This window comes from Crocodylus siamensis, chromosome 2 (assembly GCF_052110815.1).
Source record: "Crocodylus siamensis isolate JL-2025a chromosome 2, ASM5211081v1, whole genome shotgun sequence".
NCBI lineage: Eukaryota > Metazoa > Chordata > Crocodylia > Crocodylidae > Crocodylus > Crocodylus siamensis.
Window position 1 is genome coordinate 290,604,921 of NC_143396.1, and position 26,102 is coordinate 290,631,022.

At 51.6% G+C, this 26,102-nt stretch overlaps 1 protein-coding gene and 1 long non-coding RNA gene across 6 annotated transcripts in view; one reads left to right on the forward strand and one right to left on the reverse strand.

Moving 5' to 3' along the window:
* FERMT2 (FERM domain containing kindlin 2) overlaps positions 1-14,440 on the forward strand; it is a 93,415-nt gene extending 78,975 nt beyond the window's left edge. For 3 of the 5 annotated variants that reach the window (XM_090034388.1, XM_090034390.1, XM_090034392.1), the window contains 8 exons: positions 255-304; positions 6,202-6,326; positions 7,666-7,772; positions 8,088-8,309; positions 11,100-11,120; positions 11,708-11,832; positions 12,227-12,368; positions 13,142-14,440. In XM_090034388.1, coding sequence (XP_089890514.1) covers positions 255-304; positions 6,202-6,326; positions 7,666-7,772; positions 8,088-8,309; positions 11,100-11,120; positions 11,708-11,832; positions 12,227-12,368; positions 13,142-13,315 — 966 coding nt within the window. In that variant the 3' untranslated portion in view covers positions 13,316-14,440. The remainder of the gene's footprint in view (positions 1-254; positions 305-6,201; positions 6,327-7,665; positions 7,773-8,087; positions 8,310-11,099; positions 11,121-11,707; positions 11,833-12,226; positions 12,369-13,141) is intronic. The other 2 variants (XM_090034389.1, XM_090034391.1) reach the window with 1 other exon arrangement.
* A 5,944-nt stretch (positions 14,441-20,384) lies between these two features.
* LOC149872397 (uncharacterized) lies at positions 20,385-23,380 on the reverse strand. The gene is made up of 3 exons (XR_016440621.1): positions 23,051-23,380; positions 20,724-22,227; positions 20,385-20,556 (listed from the first exon to the last, which is right to left on the reverse strand). It is a non-coding gene; the product is annotated as an uncharacterized LOC149872397 (long non-coding RNA).
* Positions 23,381-26,102: the final 2,722 nt, after the last annotated feature.

The following is a 26,102-nucleotide window of genomic DNA, read 5'->3' on the forward strand; positions in this document are numbered from 1 at the left end:
GAACTCCTTCTCTGAAATAAACTGTATTCTAAGAAAATACAGGCTGCAATCAGTGAGTCCTGGGCATTTGACAGTGCAGTTTTGTCAAGCATTTTTTTCCTTCATAACCAAAGAAATTGCTTTTGAGTAATTGTAAGGCATTGTCCAGTAAACGGAATCAGTGCTTCTAAAGTCTTCTCCTTGTGGACCCACCTGTCTTAGAACTGAGTTTTAAATCTGGCAGATGAATTAAATGAATGATCTTTTATTTTCAGGGTGACATCACTTCAATTCCTGAGCTTGCCGACTACATTAAAGTATTCAAGTAAGTCCTGATGGGAAAGAGACACTGGTGAAAGTGATAATAATATCAATGAATAATTAATTATAATACTGCATAATATTCTTTTTTTACTGTCTTGAGATTTTACTGCACACTACTACTACTTTGGTTTGCTTGCAATGTCATCTAGCACTTTGACGGTATATTGTTGTAGCTAAAAATACCATGGTGCTCATGATATTACAACTTTGTTTATGTTCGATTTGCCTAGCACCTGCCAGGGCTCTCTGCTCCTAACCTAATTGAAATCACTCTACTACAACTTTATTTAATATTGTAAGACGTTAATTCAGTTCTTCAGATGAAAACTTGTATTTTGTAACGTTTTGCCCTCAAATGCATGTATATACCCTCACTTCAGAGTTGGTGAAAGAGAACTTCCTGCCTATTCTTAGCTAGTGACTAGTGCTTAAGTGTTTGTGTAATGAAGTTAATGCCAGTACATTTAATCAGGCTCTCCTAAATTTAGCTATGTGACTCTATCACCTAGCTAGAAACTTCACTCAAATGCTTTTCTTGGTTTGAGAGAGGCTAGGTGACTAGCAGACAAGTGGGATTCTGCCTGCTTGTTCTCTCGTAACTGCTAACAGGAATAGATTTAAGTTAACTGCATTGCTCTTCCATTTCACTGAAGAGTGGATTTTTTTCTGACTTGGATCATGATGCATGGAAACTGGGAACAGTCATGTCTGGACCTGAGTAATATTTTGGCAGTCACAGCTCTCTCTTGCAATTGAATGCACGCTGCATTTAGAATATGATGAAAGTTCTGGAAACTGGGAATAGACGTAGATCCAGCTTTCATGGGTTCGGTGCCACACCAAAAGCAAAAGCATTTGCAAAAAGTAGCATTGTGAAGAACCTTTCTTCTATATACTGGCTTGATTCTGGAGCTAGAGCACATCCCATGAAATCTCTTTCTCATCTTACAATACATATTTATCAAGTTTCATAGTTTCATAGTTTCTAGGGTTGGAAGGGACCTGAGCAGATCATCTAGTCCAACCCCCTGCCATGGCAGGAAAGAGTACTGGGGTCAAACGACCCCAGCAAGGTGGTCATCTAACCTCCTCTTAAAAACCCCCAGGGTAGGAGCCTGCACCACTTTTCTTGGAAGTTGGTTCCAGACCCTAAACGCCCTGACCGTGAAGTAGCGCCTCCTGATGTCTAGCCTAAATCTACCCACTGCCAGCTTGTGACCGTTATTCCTGGTTACTCCTGGCGGTGCTCGGGGGAACAGTGACTCCCCCAATGCCTGATGATCCCCCCCTGACTAGTTTTACAGAATATAAGACATAGGAGATAAGTATTCCATTCTACTTTTGGCTGGTGAGGCCTCACATACAGTGCTCTTAAAGGCATTGCACAGATGTTTATAGACAGGCCTAGGTCTCTCTAGTCTCTGTTTGATTCCTGTACTGTGGTTTCAGGGCTGGAATCTCTGTTCACATAGGTTAGGGGTCAGCAACCCCCAGCACACGTGCCAAGCATGGCACACAAGGCCATTTTGCTCAGCACGCTACCCCCAGCCCAGGCTCTAAGCAGCTGCTGCCAGCCATGGAGCCCAGGCTGCTCCCAGCAGCTGGCTGGGAGGTTGCAAGCAGGTTGGGGCTGCAAACAACTGCTCCGGGCTCTGGCATGTTGTCACTCCAGCACCTTCCAAGGTAGACATTGTGGTTTTTCCGGCACTCCAGCCAGAAATGTTGCCTATCCCTGATGCAGGTGGATGTTTTCTCCTTTTTAAAAGAGTCTTAATTGTTACTAGTATACTTTTGTTAACTGGCTTCTTCAATTGTGGCAATTTTATTAACTGCTAATTGGAGTTCTAATCAGAAGCAATCATGGTGTATTGTTTGGAAGTAGTTTCATGAGACTCCCTCAGATCAGTGTGATGGAGGAAAGGAGAGGTGAATATTTTGAAGCTTTCTGAATACTCTTCCATATATACTTGAATCTGAGATGAGGATTTTCCCCCAATCAGCATAGAGGGAAGAGCCCCTTGGCTTAGATTCATGCACAAAGTGGAGCTGGGGCAGGAGGCTGCTGTGGATCTGGCTCAGCCCTGAGCCCCAGTACCCCACTTCTTTTCCCCCTCAATGTTAGCCAAACCTTGGCTCTGGCTGGGTTCTTTCCTGGGCACGGAGCAATGGGAAGTCCTTCCTCTGCCTGGGCACTCAGCAGTACCAACACTGCAGCATGGCCCAGCAAGGGCTGAGCTTCCACATGGTGGGCTCCAGAAGGGAAGGGAGGCCTAGCAGCATCTGACAGTAAGGGTGGGGAAGGTGATGGGGAAGAAGCAGAGACTGGGGAGAGTGGGGCAGAGGTGCTAGGGGGGGGTGGATGCAGGTGCCGGGGCGGGAGGCAGGAAGGCTGCAGGGGGAAATAATGGGGGGGGGAGGCAGAGGATAAGGGGTGCACCTGACACCCCCCCACCCCCTGCTACTGCTTTTCCTGCTGTAGCAGTTGGGAAAGAGGGTGCAGATTCAAGACAACCCTCCAATACTTAAGTTCTGTACCTGGAATATCATAACAAATTTATAAATTTGCCATGTATAAAATCTAATGATTGTGGGGGGGTTGTCTTAAATTAGGGGTCATAGATTCATAGATGTTAGGGTCGGAAGGGACCTCAATAGATCGTTGAGTCCGACCCCCTGCATAGGCAGGAAAGAGCGCTGGGTTCAGATAACCCCAGCCAGATGCCTATCCAACCTCCTCTTGAAAATTTTATTTCCTGCCATGGCGGGGGGTCAGACCTAGATGATCTACTCAGGTCCCTTCCGACCCTAGAAACTATGAAACTCCCGGGGTAGGGGAGAGCACCACCTCCCTTGGGAGCCCATTCCAGACCTTGGTTACTCTAACTGTGAAGAAGTTCTTCCTAATGTCCAGTCTAAATCTGCTCTCTGTTAGTTTATGGCCATTATTTCTTGTGACCCCCAGGGGCGCCTTGGTGAGTACAGCCTCACCAGTTCCCTTCTGCGCCCCCATGATGAATTTATCGGCAGCCACAAGGTCGCCTCTCAACCTTCTCTTGCAGAGGCTGAAGAGGTCCAGGTGCCCTCGTCTCTCCTCGTAGGGCTTGGCCTGCAAGCCCTTAGCCATACGAGTGGCCCTTCTCTGGACCTTCTCCAGGTTATCCACATCCCTCTTGAAGTATAGCACCCAAAACTGGACGCAGTACTCCAGCTGCAGTCTGACCAGCACCCAGTAGAGGGGAAGTATCACCTCCTTGGTTCTGTTTGCCATGCATCTGCTGATGCATGATAAAGTGCAATTAGCTTTTCTGATGACTTCCGTCACACTGGCTACTCATGTTCATCTTGGAGTCCACTAGGACTCCAAGATCCCTTTCTGCTTCCGTGCTGCCAAGCAGGTCGTTTCCTAGGCAGTAGGTGTGCTGGACATTTCTCCTCCCTAGGTGCAGCACTTTGCATTTCTCCTTGTTAAATCGCATCCTATTGTTTTCTGCCCGTTTGTCCAACCTGTCCAGGTCTGCCTGTAGTTGTTCCCTGCCCCCTGGTATGTCCACTTCTCCCCACAGTTTTGTATCATCCGCAGACTTGGACAGAGTACACTTCACTCCCTCGTTCAGGTCACTGATGAAGACATTGAAGAGTATCGGTCAAAGGACAGAGCCCTGCGGGACCCCACTGCCCACATCCTTCCAGGTCGATAGCAACCTGTCCACCACCACTCTCTGGGTACGACCCTCTAACCAATTTGCCACCCACCGGACTGTGTAATCATCCAAGTCACAGCCTCTTAATTTGTTCGCCAGTATGGGGTGAGATACCGTATCGAAGGCCTTCCTGAAGTCTAAGTAAACACTATCTACCCCTACTCCTGCGTCCAGGTGTTCTGTAACCTGGTCATAAAAAGAAACTAAATTAGTCAGGCATGATCTACCTGCTACGGACCTGTGCTGGTTTCCCCTCAGCGTAATTTTTCCTGCTGGGCTCTCGCATATATGAGCCTTAATAATCTTTTCAAAGACTTTGCCAAGGATGGAGGTGAGACTGACTGGCCTATAGTTGCCTGGATCCTCCTTCCTCCCCTTCTTGAAAATAGGGACCACACTGGCTCTTTTCCAGTCCTCTGGGACCTGGCCCATGTGCCACAAGTGCTCAAATATTCTTGCCAGTGGCTGTGCAATGACATCAGCCAATGCCTTCAGCACCCTCGGATGGAGCTCATCCGGGCCTGCCGACTTAAATGCATCCACGCCTTCCAAGTGACTCTGCACCGTCTCAGGGTCAGTGCTTGGTAGTCTGGCACCCAGCTGTTGCCTCTCTACAAACCCATTGTGAGACTTGTCTTGCCCCTCGTTTAGGAAGACTGAGGCAAAGACCTCCTTGAGGAGTTCAGCCTTGTCCCCCTGTCTGTCACCAATTGCTTTTGCCCATTCAGTAGTGGTCCTGTACCGCCCTGGGCCTTCCTTTTACTCCCTATATATCTGAAAAAACAATTTTTTGTTATCCTTAACTTGGGATGCCAACCTGAGCTCCATGGTAGCTTTGGCCTTTCTAACTGTCCCCCTACAACTTCAAGCTAAGGAGGCATACTCCTCTTCAGTGATCTTTCCCTGTTTCCACTGCTTATATGCCCCCCTTTTTGCCCTTAGGCTAAGGATCATAGATTTGAGTAAATACAGAATTTCAGTTTTAAACAAACCCACAGAGGTAACTCCTGGATCCCCATCTTTCTAGTTCTGGCTCTAATTAGCATCTTCTCATCTTGAAACTGCCACGTCTGCTTCATTTTAAGTGGCCGCATTTCGATCAAATATGTTGCTACAGCTTGAGACAATGGGGCTAAATTGTGTTTCTTTAGCCCTCAAACTAAACAGAAAGCCAAGTTTCTCTAAGTTTTTGGCAATGGTCTCAGCAAAAACTGCTGCAACTTCAAAGGCAGCAGATGTAGATTGAAACCAGAGTGTATTCTTTTTGTCATCTGGCATTCTACATAGAATATCTTAAATGCAAAGAGGTCTCTTCACCTCATAAAAAGGCAAGAGTATATATTAAGACTTGTTTTTGAACCGGGGGGGAGGGGGGGCAAACAGTATTTTATGACAAGAAACACATTTTAACATCTCGGTCTTGGATGGAACATGACTCTTACATTCTTCTGACCCATTTTGCTGTGCGAAAGTCAAAAAAAAAATCATAAAAGAGCCATTGGCATCACCGGGGCTCAAGACATTTACCTTGAACCTCCCAGCAAGATGACTAAGCTTAGTAGCCAAACAGTTCTGCCCTGCCCTGCCCCCAGCACTTTAAAGGAATGTAACAGGGATCACAAAGGGAAATGTGGATCCAGGCATGTCGACAGATTATGGAAAAATACTCTTGCACTTCTCCCCTGGCTGAAGACTGGGTATTTTTTGAAACTGGAGACTTTTTTCCTTATTGTAGAAAACAACATTTTTCCATGATTCATGGAGGTGTATTTATTAGTATGTCTCTTGAGAGCCTGGAAATATTAATGGGGCCTATCTGGATACTTGTGCCCATGAAAGCACTCGAATTAGAGATCCTAAGTTCATGATTTCTTCAGGTTTAGTTTAGTTTAACAAGTCTCACCATAGTGGGATAAAGAAAATATAAAATGTTGAAATAACATTCAGTTCTTTGTTACTGATCTAGTGTTCCTGCATCGTAAAGGGGTTTTTAAACCTTGCTGCGGCAACACTTGCATGGGGAGATGAGCAGGGGGAGAGTCCTGGTTTCCTGAATCAGGTTTGTCCATATGGAATATGTTCAAAGAACAGAAGGTCCATTTAAGAACCTGAGTTACCCAGCATCTCTTGTTTTCTAAACCTATTACTCAAATGAGCTATAGATCTAATGCAGTATATCCATCAACCTGTCTGGCAGGCCTAAGAAGCTGACGCTAAAAGGTTATAAACCATATTGGTGCACCTTCAAAGATACCTCTATTTCCTGCTATAAAAGCAAAGAAGAATCCAATGGGACTCCAGCTCACCAAATGAACTTAAGAGGTAAGGAAACCTCTTTTGATAACTTTATCCAAAACAGGTCTGCTACTGTTGGTTTTTATTCTTTAGAAATCAATAGTGTTGAATTTTATAAAAGAAAAACATGGGGCACACAGAGAGAGAGAGAGAGAGAGAGAAATCATGCTGAAGAAGTGTACTGTGTGGATCGGATGCACATTGGAAAACTAAGCCTAGTTTTCTACCATGAAACTATTCAAAGGTCATTGTTAATGTCTGTAATTTTCTGAACCATAGGTCTGACTTTACTGTAAAGCAAAAATAGGTTAAGAAGTATATGGTATATACACTTTGTAATTTTACCTTTTGTTATGAAAGCAATTTAAAAAATGAAGTATATAGTCAGCCTTTAAAAACAAGTTAGGACCAGCAAATAGGGTTTGTGTATCAGTGCCTTCTCTAAATGCAGCCTGTTATTCTCTCTGTGGGCTTCCAAATTTTAATCAGATGCAGTCTCCAAAGCTTTCATGTTACATTAAAAAATCCTAATGCTACTGTCCCTTATATCCAGAAGTAACGTATTCCTACGTGGAAAGTTACGAGGCAGCAGAAAGTGCGGACATACTTCATTTTTTACCATGGAGACAATAGCCGACAGGCTGCCAAATGATCTCACACTACAGTTACAGAGATGTGCAGCCTGGAATAGCCTAGAATACCTTTTTGGGAGCTTTTGACATAGCTGCTTCTGACTGCATTTTAAAAGAATTCTGGAGACTGAGTTGAAGCCATGCCCACGTGGTCTTGGATGGTTCAAGAAATTGGAGTCCTCATAACTCTTAACGCTGACTATAAAAAAAATTAATTGTTAAAAGAGACTGGAATTTAGGGAAAGTAGCACCTTATCCCTAAAGACAGAAGTACCATGCCCCGTCAAAATAATATCATAGGATGACTGGTTTAGATTACTGACACTCAACCCAACACCCAAGGTAGTTTTTTCTTCCTCTTTTTCCTTCCGTTGGTTTGGAAATGATTCACTGCTGGACCCAACATGTTAGAGCCTAGGGTCTAATTCAGACAGTTGACAAAGTCCAACAATGTAGTCTCACATTATTTTCTATTGCATCACACCCATTTCAAGCTGGCAAATAACTCTGCCTTTCAGCCAAAGCCATCAATCTGTCCTCCATAGTGTGTTTTGTGGTCATTGTCTAATATTCTGCCTTGGCTTTGGAAACAAAATGTAGCATATATTTTACTTCTGTGGTGTCTTAAAACCATCATATAATTGAGATATCGTTCAATACCCTTAGATTAGAAATCTATTTTTTTTTAAGCCTGTGTGTATTTGTGCACTTTAATCTCTGGTTTTGTATTACAGGCTGTGAGGTTACCCCTGATGTAAACATCTCTGGTCAGAAGTTTAATATCAAACTTCTGATTCCAGTTGCGGAGGGTATGAATGAAATCTGGCTTCGCTGCGATAACGTAAGCGTTTTGCTTGGACTGTCCATGTATCTTGCCTTCTGCTTGCTTCCACTCATCCTCTACACTTACTGTTTTCCTTTTATTAAAAAAAGCAAACCAAAGAAACAAAACGTACAAATGGAAATGCTCGGTAGCAGTCCTTGAAATGATTCGTGGGATTGGCCCTTCCTCCTTTTTCGTTACATTCCCTTGTCCTAAGCAATATACACGTTTTTGTATTCTGCCTGTTCTGATTCTTTCACCGAAAAATGCAATGAGCCTCTGTCCACGTGGGCAAGACGATGCTGATGACACGGACCTTCCCTTGAATTCCAGGAAAAGCAGTATGCACACTGGATGGCAGCCTGCAGGCTAGCGTCCAAGGGCAAGACCATGGCGGACAGCTCCTATAACCTAGAAGTTCAGAATATCCTGTCATTTTTGAAGATGCAGCATTTGAACCCAGACCCACAGCTAATGCCAGAGCAGATCACAACGGACATTAATCCCGAATGCCTGGTGTCACCTCGCTACCTTAAAAAGTACAAGAACAAACAGGTACTTGATTTTAATTGTTTTGCAGAAATCTTGCTTTTGACCATCCCAGCCCTGGGTCCCTTAAAAAAAATAATTAGTGACATGGCAAAATTCTCAGGGACATCTACATGGCTGTTAATTCACCCGAACTGGAGCAGATGGCAATGCATTTTAACAACAGTTACCCACCGTGTTTCTAAAAATCCTGTGTTCAAAATCTAATTTGTGGTTGTGATTGAAATTAAGAGACAGAAGCTTATCACATCAGTAATCTTAACTGTTCAGGCCACATTATCTAAGAAAAGGTACTGAGTTTTTTCTGTGAGTTGATGAGCAGTAGCAATCTACCAAGAGTTTGATCAGTGGGGGTTGGTGGTTTAAACACATTTTTTAACACCTTTTCACTAAATCATGGTGTAAAATGACAATACCTGCATGGTGCCAATAATTAAAAAAGGAAGAAATATGTACCTCTGAATACAATCATTCATTTTAAAAAATGGGGATTTTTACTTTTTGAATGCTTGTAGCTATTCACTGCATGGCAGAGTCGGACTGTTTATGATGGAAATAAACAAATACTGTATTTTCTTGTATACAGCATGCCCCAGAATAAAATCCGCACCTTGTTTTTGAGAATAGAGCGGGGGGAAAAGATTTGTTTTCCAGAATTATGGCTTTATAGAGCAATGACACAGCTAAAAGTTCTGCGAGAATGTGAGAGACCAAGGAGGAGAAGAGACAGACCAGGAGTAGCTAGCAGGAAGCAAGATTGCCTGAAGAAAGGTTAGCTTGATTAGTGGAACACCAGGACGTTTAAAAAAGAGAGACTATTGTTAACTAACACCTGTGGACTAAAGAACAACGAACCATTAAATCAGCTGACTCCCTGCACTGCCTGCCGAGATGCCACCACTGCTGCTGGGCAGTTGGTTTTGAAGCAGGAATCAAAATTGGGTGCGTCTGTTCTGGGCAGAAACGTACCGGTAATCTTCCCCACTTAAGACTTGCACCCCAAATTGGAGCGGCTGATTTTTGGGGAAAAGGGTGTGTACTATGTGAGAAAATGCAGTATGTGAGTTTTACAAGGAAATATGGTATTTTGGTACAAAAAAAGAAATAAAGATTGATTGCTGGCTTCTGAGTAAGTTTAACTGAAGTATGCTGCTCAGATAGTTAGTGCATCTGAATATGAACTCTGGAAGGAAGTTGCCATTCAGAAAAGTGGAGAACTGCAACTTCTATTGGCACATAAGAGCTATGGAAAGGGAATCCTGCAATTCTCCTGGCTATGCCTTTATATAGCCACACAGATGGGGCAAGATGGCACATACAATGAGTTCTGGTATATAAAGTGTTGTAGACATAAACATAGCAAAAAGAACATATCTGAAAAAATATTTTCTTGGCGTGCATATGCGTTGATTTAAGAACTAATAGGTGCAGCACTGGAGATAAGTAGGGACATCTAAAAATTGTAAAAAAGTCACAATTAGCCCACAATTTATGGTGGATCCCCTTGAAAATTAGCTGTGGTGGAAAACAACCTGTTCACCAAGGTAGTAAGGATCCTCAGCAGTTTTTCTCCTTTTTGTTTTGTTTGGTTTCTTCCTCCTTGCTGGAGGTTATGTAAGATTGCACTGAGAGAGTTTATCCTGCACGATGATGGGACGTAGGAGACCGGCATGGAGGAAGTGCGGCCCTAAGGGAATCCTTGGAACCTAGACTGGCGAGAGAGGAGCCCCAGACTACTGGATTATATTGATCTGGTGTAATTGCCAGGGGAAAATTTCTTACAAAGTGCAAATTTATCTGGAATATAAATTTACAACATCATTAAAATGATATTTCAGGTTTTCACTAATGCCTTCAACCTTGGTATTAGACCAATGATAGATAAGTCAATATGGACGTGCACATCCTGCAGACTGCCTTAATTATTGTATCAGTTCCATGGACGGAGGAGCGGTTGATACAAAAGTCCAGACATTTGATTTAAAAACCAACCTCCAGCCTGTTCATATCACTCTAACTTGACATTGCGTTAGGACAGGTTTAGGAAATGGGAAGTCAGTAAACAAAGCCAAAGTGCTCAGAGTCCTGGGGCCCAGAGCAATACATGAGTTGTTCTTGTGGCATCAGCTGCTTGGGGCAGAGTTTCTGCTGTTTTACTTCTAAGAGAAATTCAGTGTAGCTTAAACAGAAGATTTCAGTTACAGCTGCAGTCCCTAAAGCAGGGGTTTCTTCCAAGAACAGGTTGCATTAAAATTGCCATTTTCTTTATTTTTGCTTTGCTTGTTTGATGTTAGCATCATGGACGGCACTGCGTGCTTTTTATTACGTTCCAGGAGAAAAGGTAGCATGTGGATATGAGAAGAAAATACCTAAGTAACAGAAGCTGCTCTTGCTTTTTTTAACAGCAAAATGGCTTTGCACTCCTTATTAAACTGAGTACACTTGAGTTCTGCTCAAAGACCTTAAAATGAATGGTGAAAATGGAAATTTTCACTCTGGCTGTCCGGTTTGGCCACCTTTGAAATTCTGAAACATTTGTAAAGACTAAATAAATGTCTGAGACCATCCTATTTTGATGGATCTAGAGCAAGGGGTTGCTCTGTGCTTCTTTGTTCCCTTTTTCATTCTTGCATTCACTTTTTGCTGCTTTTTTTCTTCCTCAGGAAATGTGCATGTTATTGCTTGAACTTTGGTTTGCAGATAATTTACACTTTTTCTTTGCTTTGTTGCCATATTTCTGATTGCTTTTTTTTTCTTTCTGCCTCCTTTTTCTTTTCTTCGCATTGTCATCTTCAGCCAGGCTATATAAGAGACTTGGTAAGTGACAGCAAACCTAAAATTAAGATGTTTGATTTAAATAAAAATAGTTTAAGACCTTACTGCCCTGTGAGTTCTACTAGAACAAAACACACTGAGGAACATAGAAACCCTTAACTTTTTCATGCTGATCCCCAGCAAACTATGCTGCAGAAGGGTTAACTAGAATCTTTTTTATACTAAAAACTGGAATCCGTTCCCATCTTGCATGCTGATGTTGAATGTGTGTCCAAATAGTTGGACATGGCAGCTATGACTGGTATTTAAAAGGAAAAAGTCCAGAGGTACAAGGGTGAAATCAGCTTCATTTTATCCTTTATTGACCATGATAAAAATGGCAGCTGGTGTTTCTAATACTCCATTTGATGTCCAGTAATATAAAGGGTATGACTTGCAGTTCAGAAACAGTAGAACAGCTGTGTAACAGCATCAGTGACTTGTTAAACCTCCCGAAGACACTCTGAACCATCCCCTATTCATCCTGTTGCCAGTGGATCTAGTATCTTGATGCACACTTTTTTTTGCTTGTTTGCGATATCGCAAATGTAGCACCGTTGCGTAAAGGCAGTGTGTCTAATTGCATTCAGATCACAGCCAGGATTCTGGAGGCCCATCAGAACGTAGCTCAGATGAGTCTAATCGAAGCAAAGATGAGATTTATCCAAGCTTGGCAATCTCTACCAGAATTTGGCATCACACACTTTATTGCAAGGTCAGTGGTTCCTATATATGGTAAGATAAAGCGTCATGCATAAACAACTTGAGCTCTTTCCTGTATTTTTAGCTGCCATGAGGCATTTGTAGTTGGGAATGATGTTGTTCTGTTGGACCGGTTTCTGTAAATGTTTGCGCATGCAAAACTCAGTCCACACCCTGAATGTTCACATGTAAAATCTGAAATCGCTAATGTCAGTGGAAGGATTTGAAGCTGTTCCTACATTAACTGAACTTGGCTGTAGCTTTTGAGCAGTCAGTCACATCAGTGCCGGAAAAAAAGTGAATATTGCATTGATTCCAGCGTGTGTTTTAGCAGGGAGGTCAGCAAGTGAATTTAAAGCATTTTTGCATGTGTTTAAAAATTCTCTTTCTAAATCTACGCATGGTAGATTCCAAGGGGGCAAGAAAGAAGAGCTGATTGGGATTGCCTATAACAGACTGATAAGAATGGATGCGAGCACAGGAGATGCAATTAAAACATGGCGATTCAGCAACATGAAACAGTGGAACGTGAACTGGGAGATCAAAATGGTAAGAGGATGTTGTTCCCCACGCGTCCTTGGCCCACACATACCTTGCAAGGCTTGGCTTGAATTAGGACTGCTGTGTGTCACTTTAGGAGAGAGCTAACCTTTGGCTGGGCCCCCATCTTGTTTCATGGAAACGTGCTGCTTCATTTCTTAAACTAAACAGTATAAGGACTCCATGTTGGGCTTTACTATGGTCTCCTGCATCCCCGAGCTAGAGGGTTGTGTTGATGGTATCGTTTGGCTGGCTGTATCTCGTTCACGTTTTGCAGGGGAGGGGGAAGAGTCCCATAAATAGTTGTAGGAAGGGCCTTATTCAGCTCCACTGTAAAACGCCTGCTTCTGCATTAGAGTTATAGAAACTGCTTCTGACTTTGACCAGAGTTGAACCCAACCCCGGGAGGAAGTCTTTCAGGCTATCACTCACCTCTTCTCACTACTTCCAGTGGGAGACTTGGTTACAGAGCCAGCATACGCTGGTTGGAAATAGTCGTAACTTGGCAGAAAAACCTGCCCTCCTCCCGATTTCTATCCAGTCAGTATCTCAGAAAATAATCTTTGCTGCAAAGGAGCCATATTCAATCCTGAGGAATGAAGGAGATTGAAAGTGTTTGGGCCTGGAAAAATCCAGCTCCAGACCTGGTTTTGTTCAGACAGTCCCGGAAGCATCTGCCCTAAAGGAGAAACAAACCAGTGTAGGGAGATCCCAGTGCTGAAGCCAGCACAATTTGTTCCAGACCAGCTCGTCTTCCCTAACCTGTATGCCTTGCACTTCAGGTCACGGTTGAGTTCGCAGATGATGTACGGGTGTCCTTCATTTGCACCGAGGTGGATTGCAAGGTGGTTCACGAGTTCATTGGTGGCTATATTTTCTTGTCAACGCGGGCAAAAGACCAGAACGAAAGTTTAGATGAAGAGATGTTCTACAAACTTACCAGCGGTTGGGTGTGAGTTTGATGTACTGTTTACAGAGAGAAACCCCCATGGCCATATTAAATATTTAACTTTAAAAGCTGTTGTTTGAAATATGCTGCTTAATAAAGTAAGCCTGAAATGTATCTTTTTTTATTTTTTTTAATCATGAAAATTTTTGCATTACCCAGAGCAGTTAATACGTGCACTAATGAGCACTTCTGTTAATCTGCTATAACGAGACAGTATGTGAGCTGTGTTGTGGCACGTTCTGCCTATAGCCGTTAGGCACAAGCCGTGATGAGCCAGTTGGGATCTGATTTAACTGATGCAAGCTAGCCAGATTCATAAGAGAACTCTAAGCCATCTACTAGAAAGCTGTCCAGGCCTTAAACGATATGAAGTCTATTTATCATGTTTAATGCATGTGGTTTTTACTTTTGTGCTTTTTCTGTAAATTAGACATGTTTTCGAAGTTGTTCTACCTTTGAGTAGAAATTTGATGTTTAATTTCACACTAAATGAACTGGCAGGTGCCTGATGCTATTTTGAAGATAATGTGTGTGGCCTTGAAGAATGTTCCTCTGTTAGTCTGTTGTAGCGTGATTTATTTGTTAACTTTCCTTTTGATAATCATTTATATTGTCTTTTTTTTATTTTCACACCGTATTGTATTACGACACTTTTAGTATTCACCAGCATAGTCACTGTCTGCCTATGATATGCAAACCTTTTCATTATGATATGAAGTAAAGGTCTATGAAGTATAGGTTTTGTGTAACTAATGTAAAAACACAAATTTTATAAAATTGTACAGTTTTTTTAACTAGCGTCACAAGCCAGCTAGAGTACTGCATAGACCTAGTGCATCAGCATTAATGCTATTAGGCTTCTAAAAGATAAGGGTAGCAGTTTAGAAACAGATAATTGCAGTTCAGTACCTTTTTATCTAAGTTAAGTCTGACTTTTGTTAGAGCCAGGCCACAGTGTCTTTAATAGGCCTGCCCAGAGTCAGCAGGTCCCGCCTGTGCACCAGCACCAGTGCCGAGGCAGCCTGACCCACCTCATGCCAAGGAATTACCAGTCTTGTGTCCCGGTAGCCTGTGGTGGAAAGACTACGTATAAATGCATTGTATTTTAAATAAAAGGAAATCTTTTATTTAATATTCCATTTCTGGTTCCGGTTCTTGTGCTCTGCACAGTAAATGGGTTTACTGGCCCAGTCCCTGGGGTTACACACGTTGTTGCTGCCAGGGGGTGTAGGAGCTGCACCATCCTCTGGCACGACAGGAGATGCAGCTGGCAAGGGATATTTAAGGTGCCAAGGGGGTGAGGGGTCTACCAGTGTCCAACAAACTGGGGCTCCTGCTGACCAGAGAAGGTGAGCTCCCAGCTGAAGGTGCAGAGAAGACAGAGCTGCTCTTGCCTACTTGGCTTCAGTCTTCTCAGACACCCTTCCCTCCCATCATCGCTTGAGGGCAGATGCGTAAATGACTGAAATCCCCACGTATCATGCTCATAGGTGCGAGGAGGGTGTTGCTGGCTCACAGCTCACCAGCAGGTATTCAGGGAACTACTGGTTCCTATCGCTATTGTAAAGGGGTGGAGAAGTGCTGTGTACACGTGTGTACAAAGCTCTTGCACAAGCCATTGTTTCTGGTGAGGACCTGCCACAGTTCTTCCTTCCAGCTTCCTCCGATTGCACACATTTCCTTGTGGCCAAGTGCCTGGATGATCAGAAGCCAGGAATCTCTGCCAGGATGGAGGTGTCTGCATGCCCGAAATGCTGCAGGAGATCCTCCAAGCCCAACAGGCAACTCCAGCAATTGAGAGACCTACAGGAGTACAGGTGAATTGGAAAGAGCTAAGGACCTGGGAGTCTTCCATCCCAGAAACAGCACTGGTACGTGCAGCCCAGCCGCACTGCTGCAGCTTTGCTGACCGCTCATCCATTTTCAGCCAGACATGTGGACTCTCCTAGCAAATGCCAGGTGCTTCCTATGCCTTCTGCCTCTCTCCCAATGCACCACCCAAGTTGGGGCAAGTGGCACCTCCTGCCCCCTCCATTAGCATTTTCGCTGGAGGGTGGCTGTGCTCAGTCTCTCGTGGAAGAAAGGACTAAGAATTAAAGTCTGTGTCTGAGGGAGGACAGAGCAGGCAGGAGAGGCCCTGCCTTCCCCAGGTTTGAGGGGAAGCTCCGCTCTCGGCCCAGGTGCACTTGCTGTGCATGAGGAACGGACTCCAGGTTTGGACTCCACCAACACCCGCAGCTCTCGCCAAGGGCACTTGCAAATTCCAGGCAGTCCTTTTGGGTTTCACAGCACGCCAGGGCACACACGGGGGTCAAGAGAAGTAAATCCCCAGTCCCCCACTGCACTCCCAGGCCCATCCACCTCTCAGTAGACCTTAGCTGAGTACCTCGGAGAAGGGACAAGCTGGTCTTCCCCAACAGGATCCTGCACTGGAGCAGAGAAGCCCCAGCACCTTTTCCTTCCCCTGTCACTGGAGCCTCGATTGAACCGCTTCACTTGTGGGAGTGACGTCAGGGGCCAGCGTGTGGCACACATGGACTGGGTCGAGTCCCCCCTGGCATGTGCCAGGCTAGCTGCCCACGCAGCACGGCCAAGTAGAGGATGGGGAAGAAGAAGTCAACATGATGTCTGTCCCACATGCTGCCCGCTCTCCCCCTTCCAGTCCTCCCTTAGCTCCCCTCTGCTCCGGCACAGCCCAAACCGCTCCCTGCTTTGCTGACCGCAGGTATCTGGTCATGTCCTCATCCTCCCCATCGGCTGGATCTGGTCTTCTGTTAGATGGCAAGTTCTCCAGAGTGGGGACACTGCTGCGTGTGCAGTAACGCAGTGGACTCCTTTTCAGCCTTCTAGATAGTGCAGCAGTCCTGATGACCATGGCTGTCGGCATTTGCTGTCCCTGAGCAAAGAGAGAGCTGCTCGCTACGCAGCACATCCGGAGGGCTGCCTCCCCTCTGCTTACAGGTGCCTGGAGGAGCGAGTGAGGCTCGGGCAGCACTTGTAGCAAAGCCTTTCTCAGTCCTGGCCTTGTTGGCAAGTACCCCGGTGTGCCCTGCTGTCATTCAGTGCCTCGTGGGAAGCTTGTAGATCACAGCATGCTGCCTCGGTCCTGAGACCCGACGGTGGTTTGCCGTCATCCTTTTGTTGGCAGGCTGTGACCAGCCCGCACCCAACTAGGCAGAGCGAGAAGCAACCCCTTTGCCTCAACATCAGCTTGTGGATTGTGATTCCCAGCAGCTCCTTCACCTGCACCAGCTCCTTCTCTAGCAGCACACGCTTGTCTGGCTCAGCCGCCAAGTAGCAGCCCCCACACCCCTCCCAGAGCCGCACTGCGGGACCCACCGCTCCCGTTACAAACAAGCTTCTGCACCCTCCTGTTAGCCGCCTCCTTTGCCTGGACACGGGGGTCTCTGGGACTGCGACTCGTTTCACCATGCCGTGCTTAGTGCCGTAGGGCAGGCCTGAGCCTGGGGAGCATGCATCTTGCAAGTGCAAAGTGCCGCCCTGGACACGGTGCAGCCCTTCCCGAAGTAGGAGAAGAGGTCGAGCTCTACATCCACAGGTGCCCTGCTGCCTGGCCGCCTAGCCTGCCACGCCTGCAGCCCCTGGCCCTTTCAGGCCTGGCTGTTCTCCGCTGGTGCCCAAGGCAAGTGCTGGTGTATTGGCCATGTTCTGCCGACATCCCCAAGAAAAGCTGTTTTAGGAAAGCGTTTTGCTTCTCCCCCCTGAGTAGCCACACGGGGCCCTTTGCGCTGCACTGCAGTGAGAAGCCGTGCTCTTGCGTGGGGCAAGAGAAACGTTGTGGGGGGGTGGGGGGAGTTATTTTTTTGGCAAGACATTTTCACATGAGGCTGTAACGGCTCCACACTCGATGCTAATTCCATTTGAGAGAAGAAAGCACTGATCTACTTATGAGGCTGGCTTAAAATGTTTGGGGGCAAACATGCCATTTCATCCTCTCGGCTGACGGGTAATGAGATTCCAGCGCAATTTTGCAGGGGTGGGGCGGGGCAAGGGAAAACAACACATCCTGATAAGGCTTAATGCAGTCTCCAGAGCTGTATTTGCAGGCTCCTCTTGCTATTTGTGAAGCAAGCTTATTGGGAGAAGTGGGGCTGGCATCGATCCGGCACGATGCTCCAAGCCCTGTCGGCAGGAGGCTCCCGGGAGAATGCAGCAGCAGCAGCAGCATCGTGGGGTCTGCTTCCAGCGCTGCGTGCCAAGACTTGGGCAGAGCAGCCTGGGGCCGAGCCCACGCTGGAGCCAGCTGGACTCCAGAAGCTGGGTATCCCCTGCCAGCTGCCTCGGGGGCCTGGTCTGGGTTCTCTGAGCACGTCTAGCGGACCGGCTCCTGCGCAAAAGAGGCTGGTGCCTGCTGCTTTCTTTGAAACCAGGTGAGGGGGTGTCCCTGTTCTGCAGGCGCCTGGTGCTGCACACGCTCAAGAAAGAGGGAAGCTGGGCTTTGATTGCTGCAAGGTTCAAACCCACATCACCCCCTCCCGGAGGGGCGCCATACAGGCCCTGCAGGCCCGGGCAGCGTGGCATGCTTTAGCCCCAGGCGTACGCAGCAGAGCTGTAGGGCCAGGAGCAAGCTGGGCCCCTCAGTGCAGCCCCGCCTGAATTGGCTGGCACAGGGCACTGCTGCAGGGCTGCCCGCACCGTGGTGCCCTCCCGGAGCAGCGCGGTGGGCACGGTGAGCTTGCCGTGCTGGCCTGGCTGGAGGGCCTGGGATTCCAGGACAACCCTTGTACCCTCCGTGCTTTGATTCCCCCCTTAGCTCAAGATCCGCTGCTGTGCCTGGAGGTTGGGTTGGTCTTTGGAGGAAGTAATTCCTCTCCCTACTTTGCGGAGGTCCCTCAGTCAGCACCGAGTCCAGGGGCTTCCATGCATTGGAGCTGGGCTGCAGAAACTGGACCGGGCCCTTTACAGCTAAGCCATTGCCCCCAAAACCACTGCCACCTGCCCTGTAAGTTTGCAGCGTGGACACGGCCAGAGCGCTGGGACACCCGGGTTCTTCCTCTGCTGCTGCGAGACCCCGGCCGGATGCTTTTCTTCCCAGAGCGTCTGCTACATGTGAGACTAAAGGAATTCAAAAAGTCCCTGCATTCGTGTCCTGCCCTGGCCCCTGAGTCCTGGCTGGTGCTTGTGGGGTTACAGTTCCACTTCCCCAGACGCTTGCCCTAATCCCTGTGCGACGCACCCTCGCCTCGCACCTGGCCGGGGCTTTCCCCGCACACTTCTGGCTCCTCGCAGAGGTCTGAGCACCCTGACTGGCACCGTGTAGAGAAGGGTGGAGACCTGTCCAATGCACTGCAGGCGGGCCCCCCTACATGAGTCTACTGTAGCCCCCCAAGGGGCCTATTTTGTGGAGATGGGAGATTTTCCCCTAGCTTGCTCCTTTGGCCAGTGGGCTACAGGCAAGCAACGCTCAGGGGCATCCAAAGCGCAAGATCGCCGAGCTTGGGCCTGCACGTAGGATGCCTGCCATGGATGTGGGAGTACCTGAAGCCCCAGGATGAAGCGTCTCGGAGGAAAGGTACTTGCTGGTGGCAGTGCCACATAGATTTCAATGCCTGAGCTCTGCTCAGGTGATGGAACTGGGAACAGATTTGGCTGATTTAGCCTGAGACCTGAAATTTAAATTAAAAAAAAAAACAACTGGCAGCGTAAGGACCTGCCTGCTGCTCCAGCTTCCAGCACCTAACACCAGAGCGTCACCTGCGCTGCAACGCGCTTGCGTTCGCTTACCTGCTTTGGTCCCCCGCAGCACACAGGGCTCACCAGTTACAAACGCGTCCGTCGCCCGCAGCTCTCAGCTCAGCAGGGATCGTTCGTCCCGTGGGGAAAACACGTCCACGGCTGCTGCTAGAAGATCCGTCCTCAGTGATTTCTTGTAGCAGCCGCAGCTTGGGTCCGTGCTGGCAGCTCAAATCCATCACGAACTGCACAGCTCTGCCATAGCCATCTCCCGGGCAGCGGGTCTGACTGCTTTGAGTTGCCTGTGCTTGTACAAATACCAAGGGAGCCTGACAGCACTGCAGTAGTGCCCGAGGCCCTGCCCTGCTCAGAGCTGGCCGAACGCGGAGAGCCCCTGCCTTGAGATGCCTACATGCAAACTCGGGTGGGAGGACATGACTTGCTCAGGGTCACTCAGTAAGTCAGTGGCAGAGCTGGCAATAAACCCCCATTGCTGCCACGTGTGCACGGCTGCTGCCAATACAGCTCCTCCCTCGTACAGTCCCACCAGCCATCACCCCGGCCCTGTGCCTAGTGCCAGCTTGCCCCTGGCTGGCAGTCCCTGCCCTACGGTTCAGGCCACTGACTTCCTCATCATGGATATGCCCGGGTGTAGCTGCAGCAGCTGTGCAGGCAGCCCTGCTGCCAGTCCCTTGTATGACTTAACCTGATTTTACAATGAAAAAGCTAAAGCCAAACCTAAAGCGATGCACCAGGCATGTCATCACCCCGCGCCCTTCACAAGACTGCCAACCAACTCGAGGCCCCCAGGCCGGGGGGAGCAAGCGTGGCTCCGGCGGGCACGCGGGTATGCGCACGCTGCAGCGCTGGCCGCACAGTCAGGGCCGTGAGGAGAGCGAGCGTGCAGCCGCAGGGGTTGTGGCAGGGCTAAGCCGCCGTCCAGCTGGTGTTTCACCCTGCCTGACCGCAGGCAGGGCCATCAAGCAGGAGGCATCAATCAATGGCTTGGTTTTGGGCCTGCTGGCGGGTTGCATCCCGCGCCGCGGGCGAGCACCCCAGCTGTTAGCAGGGCAGCCCTGTCCCCTCCCCGCCCCAGCTGCCAGACGGCAAAAATCAATAGCAAAAGGCAAGGAAAGAGTTCCTCGTATTCAACGCCCTCCTCCCCTTCCCGAGAACGGCAGTGGCCAGCCCTCAGCAGCCTCGGCCTTTCTGCAGGCGGCCGCGTCGTCTCCCACGCCGGCGCCCGAGCACAGCTCGAGCGTCTTCCCTGCCGGCCGGGGTCTCTGCGGCCGGAGCCCGGGGGACCAGGCAGCCGCCCCAGAGCCTTTTCCGGCAACGCCTGGACCCCAGTTACCGTAACGCCGGACAGACGGAAAGGGTTTGCAGCCGCGAGGACGACGACCCAGCGGAGCAGCTGCACGGGGGCGCACGGCTTCGCTGGCCGCGGCAGGCCGGGGTCGACCGAGGCCTTCGTCCTCACCGCCGTGAGGAGGGGCTGGATTAGGCCCATCGCACAAGTGCGGCCTGATGGCTTGCCGCGTTTTCACGCTGGACCTGTCGGGCGGGGAAGGAAGCGGGGGGCTCTGGTCCTGAAGTTGGACCCTTTGCTGTGCAAACGTAGGCGCGACCCGGGCCCTGGCGGGGTAGCTCGGCTGGCCTCGCAGCAGGCAGGGAACCACGGCCGCTCGCGTGTGCTCTCGGGGCTCGCTGTGGCCGCTCACCTCTGGTGACCAATGTCCACAGGAAACTTGTCGTGACATTTCCTCTTGCTCGTCCGGCCCAGGCCGACGGGCACGCCGGGAAAGGAGCGGTCCTCGATCCCAGCACTGAGCTACACAACGCCCTGCGGTGTGTCCGTTTGCAGTGTAGATGGGGTTTGTGCAGGCTGCCCTCCCTGTTACACACATGCGTGCACACACAGAAACACGTGTGCGCACGAGCTACAGAAGAGAAAAGGCTTGGGCGTGTGGCCCGTGCTGCTCCGGCCCCCGCCGCTGTGCTGGGCAAAGGACCTTCGCGCCACTCCTGGTCCCAGGCGAGACCCGCTGCTGCGCTGCCGGCCTCGGGCTGCCCCCAGCCCCGCAGCCCGCCCGGCACCACCTGCCTCTGATGCAACGTGTCGGTGTCGCCCCAAAGCAGCCGGGACCCCAGCGTTTTCCACCACCGGTGTCGTTTCCCAGCCAACCCCACCCTGCACTCTGCCACTGCTTCAGAGGAAGAGCACAGCCCTCTCTGCCCACTCCGTTACCTTTGCTCTCTCCCTGCCTCCCTTCACTTCCAGTTCTCAAACACAGCCAGCAACAGGCACGGATACGCCACCAAGCCGGCTCAGGTTGGCTCACCACGGACGAGTGGCACTGCCTCCTGGCTCGCAGGGCATGGCTGAAGCCCGGCGAGGCCTCACCCTGCTGCAGGACGCTCGCCACCCTCCTGCAGGACCCAGCAGCAGCCTCCCAGCCCGCAGGGGCCCGGTGGCGAGCAGAGCGAGCGCCAGGACGGAGTCAAGCATCTGATTCAGAAACCGAATGAGATTCGCACGGACCAGCCGGCACCATCGCTCAGCTACGCACGTCCTCTGCTGCCTGCTGGCTGCAGCAGGCACCTCCTATTCGGTCCCGGGCCGATTACGCTGCTGAGAGACATACAGACGATGGGGCTCTGCCCCACCAAGGAGCCGTGCGTGCCTCGTGCTGCCAGCAGAGCTGTGCACCCAGCTCTGGCCCCGGCAAGGTGCCTGCTAGAGCCCAAGCGAAGGTCTGCTGGCGGGGGCCGAACGCCCCGCATCTGCCTGGCACGCTGGTCCTACCCCGTCCTCTGAAGCACCCGGGGCCGGAGCCTGGGGCTGCCCCAGGTCTGCGGCCCTGGGCGCTGCTGAAGCAGGGCCCCAAGTGGGAGCTGCGGGAGGAGCCCAAAGCCTGGGACTAGCTGACCGCTTATCTCCGGATTGTGCTTTCAAAGTGCGGAGGCGGAGGGCCAGGCCAGGCCGGCAAGGCAGGCCGCCCTTAGCACAGCCGCTCCCTGGCTAGGCTGCGACGTGCCGTTTCGGGTGCCGGCAATGCCGGGAGGGGGCAGAACCGGCGGTAGCTGGGAGGTTTCAGGTCCGTGGGAGGTGAGCGGGCGGAGCGGAGGTCTGCCGGCACGGCGTTGCCGTCAGCCCGCGGCGTCGTTCAGCTCCAGGCGCGGGCCAGGCGAGTTGGAGCAATTAGGCCGGCTCTGCCCTGGGCCCTGAAGACAGACGGGGGACGTGGGTGGGAGCCGCTAGCGAGCAGGTGGTAATTAGCTAAGCGCCACCCAGGAACACCCGCTCCCCAAGGCACGGGGCTGGCGTTTCCCGCCGGACGTTGTGGCGGGGGCAGAGGGAGCACGGTCCCGATCCTCTCCGGCCAGCTCACCCGCTCTCCTGGGGCCGGGAGGCGGCCGCCGACGCGCCTCGGCCTGGCCGGAGCCCGGGGAGAGCGAGGCGGGCCCGGCTGCGGCCCCGGGCTTCGCACCCGCTCCATCCCCGTCCCTGCGGCCGGGCCGAGGGAGAGGTCGCCCCGAAACGCCCTCCCCGTGGAGCTGCCGTCTGTCCCCTCCCCGAGCCCTGCTTCCAGTTGGGTCTCAGAGGATGCGGACGGCTACTTCCTAGGCCGCGACGTCCGGGCCGTCTGAAACGCACGTTGCGGTTGTCCCGCTCGTCCGCACCTGGCTGCTCCCCGGATCCAGCCGCCTCCCCTGTCCCCCCTGGGGAGCTCCCAGCACGGGCTGGGGGAGCCCAGGTCCAGCGGGCACCACGACCGTGCAGGCGCCAAAATCTGCGCCCGTTCTGCACGGCGTGCCAGTGCCCCTCGCACGCTGCCCCCGCGGCACGGGCGCGCAGCATCGGGGCGCTGGAGCTGGCGCGGACGGCGGCGCCGAGAACAGGGGCGGTGGGTTTGGCACGAAACAGCTCTGGCAGGGAATAAGCGGCCTGACTCTGCGGGGCACCAACGTCCGGCGGGCACGGGGCTGGGGCTGGTCCCAGCTCCGGCGCCGCTGGCTTGCGAGACCTCCCCAGTCGCACCCCTACCTGTAGCTGCACTGCCGCTCCCACGCAGTCCCTTGCCCTGCCTGTACAGCGCCTAGCACAGAGGGGCTCTCGCTTCACGCGGGCCCTGCCGGCGTTCCCGCGCCGCAAACGGATGCGATGGCGCCTTTTGAGAACGAGCCATGAAATGCAGGGCAGAGAAAAGGAAAACTGCTGACTCCAAGAAAGGCAAGACCGAGCGAGATGGATGTCCGCACACCCCTCCCTCCTCCCCCGGGCTTGCCTGTGGCTTTCTTTGAGCCTTGCAATTATTCACCATTGAAAAAAAAAGCAAAAGGAGCACTAATGGGAAGTGGCTGTTTGGGCGCAAAACCACTTGGCTTAATACGAGCGGGGATTTGTGCGGCGGGGCGCACGGGGTGTCATCGAACGCTCCTGCGGCTTTCTAAGCCGGGAGTAATTTAACACCACGCAGATGGGAGGGTCTCGTGGGCTTCTCGGGGGGGGGACTGCGGAGATTTATGGTGGTTTTGCAGGCCCAAAAACTGGCAAGGGATCCGCAGGACACGGAGCAGACGCTGGTGGGACGCGCCGTCTTCGTCCTCGGCGCTACCGCCGGCGAGCTCCTGCCCGAGGCACCTTGCGCCGGCAGAGCGGGGCGTAACGTAGCGGTCGGACCTCTTCCCCGCGCGAGCAAACCCGGCGCGTTGCGAGACCTGTGCCAGGCAGACGAGACGCGGAGCTGGGGGGACAGCGGCGTTTCCCAAAACAGAATTGAAGGCAAGAAGGTCAATTCCCACGAGGCAGCCGTTTTCTCCCTATGGGACACGGCCCGACCTCGCTGGGTCTAGGACTGGGAGGGCAGGGCAGTCTACCCCCGTGGACAGCTGGGCCGGCGTTACTTGCCGGCACGTGAGTTTGGGAGCGGGTGGCGAAGCTCCTCTTAACGTAGCTTGGCATCAGCGCAGAACCAGGCGCAGCCCGCGCCGTCCACCCGCACTGGCCTCGCCGGGGCCCAGCGGAGCACCCGCGGGGTCTCTCGCGTGGGCGCACGACAGGAAGGCAACGCAGGAGGTGGGAGTCGGCGCCGGTGCTCGCAGGCCCGCACGACCTGCCTTACCTCCGCGCGGGGGAGCCTGCTTGGGGCGCCCCGGGGTCTGGGAACCGCGGGTGCTCCGGCCCGCTTGCCGGATGCCAGCCACGCGTGGTGTGCCCAAGGGCAGCGCCCACCCCCAAAAGGCCCTTTGCTGCAGCTGGCTCTGGAAGGGACCTGCGCGCAGGCCCTGCTCGCTCCGCTGCGACCACGCCGAGTAACTCGGGCACCGACACTGGAGCCCAGCATTTGAGGCTCCTGGATCCAGTTTGCTGCCAAGAGCTTTTGCGATGCGAGTGATGTCTGTCTGGCGGGGAAGGCTCTTGAGGAGCTATAGCAAGAATACAGCTGCTTGTACACCCTAAGCAAGCGAGCCTGCTAGCTATCCCGTGCTTGTTTTTGCGTTTTCTAGCAGCCGAGCTGCCTCGTCCCAATCTCTGCCACAACGGTATCGTTACAGCAAACTCCTCGGAGACACTGGCTGGACCCAGGGCTTACAGCGGCATCTCTGAGCCCGGCAGGACAACACACGGCCGTGCTGGGGACGCAACGCCTTGCGTGACTTTTTGTCATACCCCCACGCGCACTGGGGAAGCCCGGGTCGGGGCAATCTGAACCGGGACCCCACTTTGACTACAAGCCTCAGTCTTCCGGCTCACGCTGAACGGGCCCCGGGGATAAAGCACCCACGCTACTTGATAACCGGAAACTGTACAAAACCCTGCCCAGACGCCGTCGTGTAACACGAGACACGGCGGCACCGACAGTGCACCTTGCCCCTGCCGACGTCAGGGCCCGAGGACCGGGCTCGGTGCCTCAGTTAGGAAAATGACCCTTCACCGGGCGATGCAGCCGCCCGCGGGTCCCAGGCCGGGCGGAGAGGCCCGGTCTGTAAGAAGCCCCGCGCGGCCCCGTGGCATCTCTCCTGCGCTGTTCGTTAAGCGTCGGCTCTCGAGGGTTTGTAACGAAAAACTGTTTCCAGCCGTTTTAAAAAGGGACCCAGGGCAGCACGACGCTGCCCAGCGGCTGTCGGGGCCGAGCGGAGGAGGTCCCTCGGCCGGGAACGGGCCGTTTCCTCGCATTCGCTTGAGGGAGGGAAGAGAAGGCGCGTGCTAGCGCAGAAACAGCGAGCAATGGTACTTCGCTTGCTGAGCTCGGCACGCTTCCCTCCCAGTGGTAATCATTTACCCGGGCAAACACTGCCGGCGAGACCAATGTCACTTCCTCTTCCAAGAGCTGAAAGTAACTCGCAGCAAGTCAGCGGCCTGCGCCGACGTGGCCCGCACCCCGCCAGCGCCCGGTAATCCCCGCGCTACCAGGAAATGCTTTTCACGGTGTGTTTGGAAATCCCTGAACCAGAATGTGTGTGTGACCATTTAAGGCCCTGCCGTGGCTCTGCAGCAAGGCCCGGGGACTAACTCGCAGGGGCTCGGGGCTCGGCTGGCATCGAAGCCTCGTCTCCAGCGGAGGCGTGTGGGCCCGGGCTGGGCAGCAGCAGGAGATGCTCACGTCCCGCTGCGTGACTGAACCGCCACAAGGACGCAAGACGCATGCGGCAGGTCCTTTGTTTCCCGCCGCGGGCAGCAGTAGCCTTTGAAGGTGAGTTAGCAGCGATGCTTCCAGCGCGGGCGTGCGCGTGGTCCGGAGCAGTCACCAGCAGGGTGAATCGGCTCGCCGCGGAAAGGACGGGGCCGGGCGTCCCCGGGGTCGGGACGGGCCCGCCGGGAGAGTTTAACAGACTCCTCCAGCTGTGGCGATCTGCTGCATGAAGCCAGACCTTTCCACCTCGCTCCGCGCCGAGTTACTCACCAAGCTCTTCTTCAAACCGCGTCTCGACACCCACCTTGCTGGGGTCGCCCAACGCAAGGTCCTTTCCAGCCCCTAACAACTATGAATCGATAAATCTTCGGATAGTTGCAGTTAGCGCGGCATTTCCCCCCTCCTGTGTGCTCATGGGTGTATGTCTCTATTTTATTAGATGGATAATGCCTCTCGTCCCAA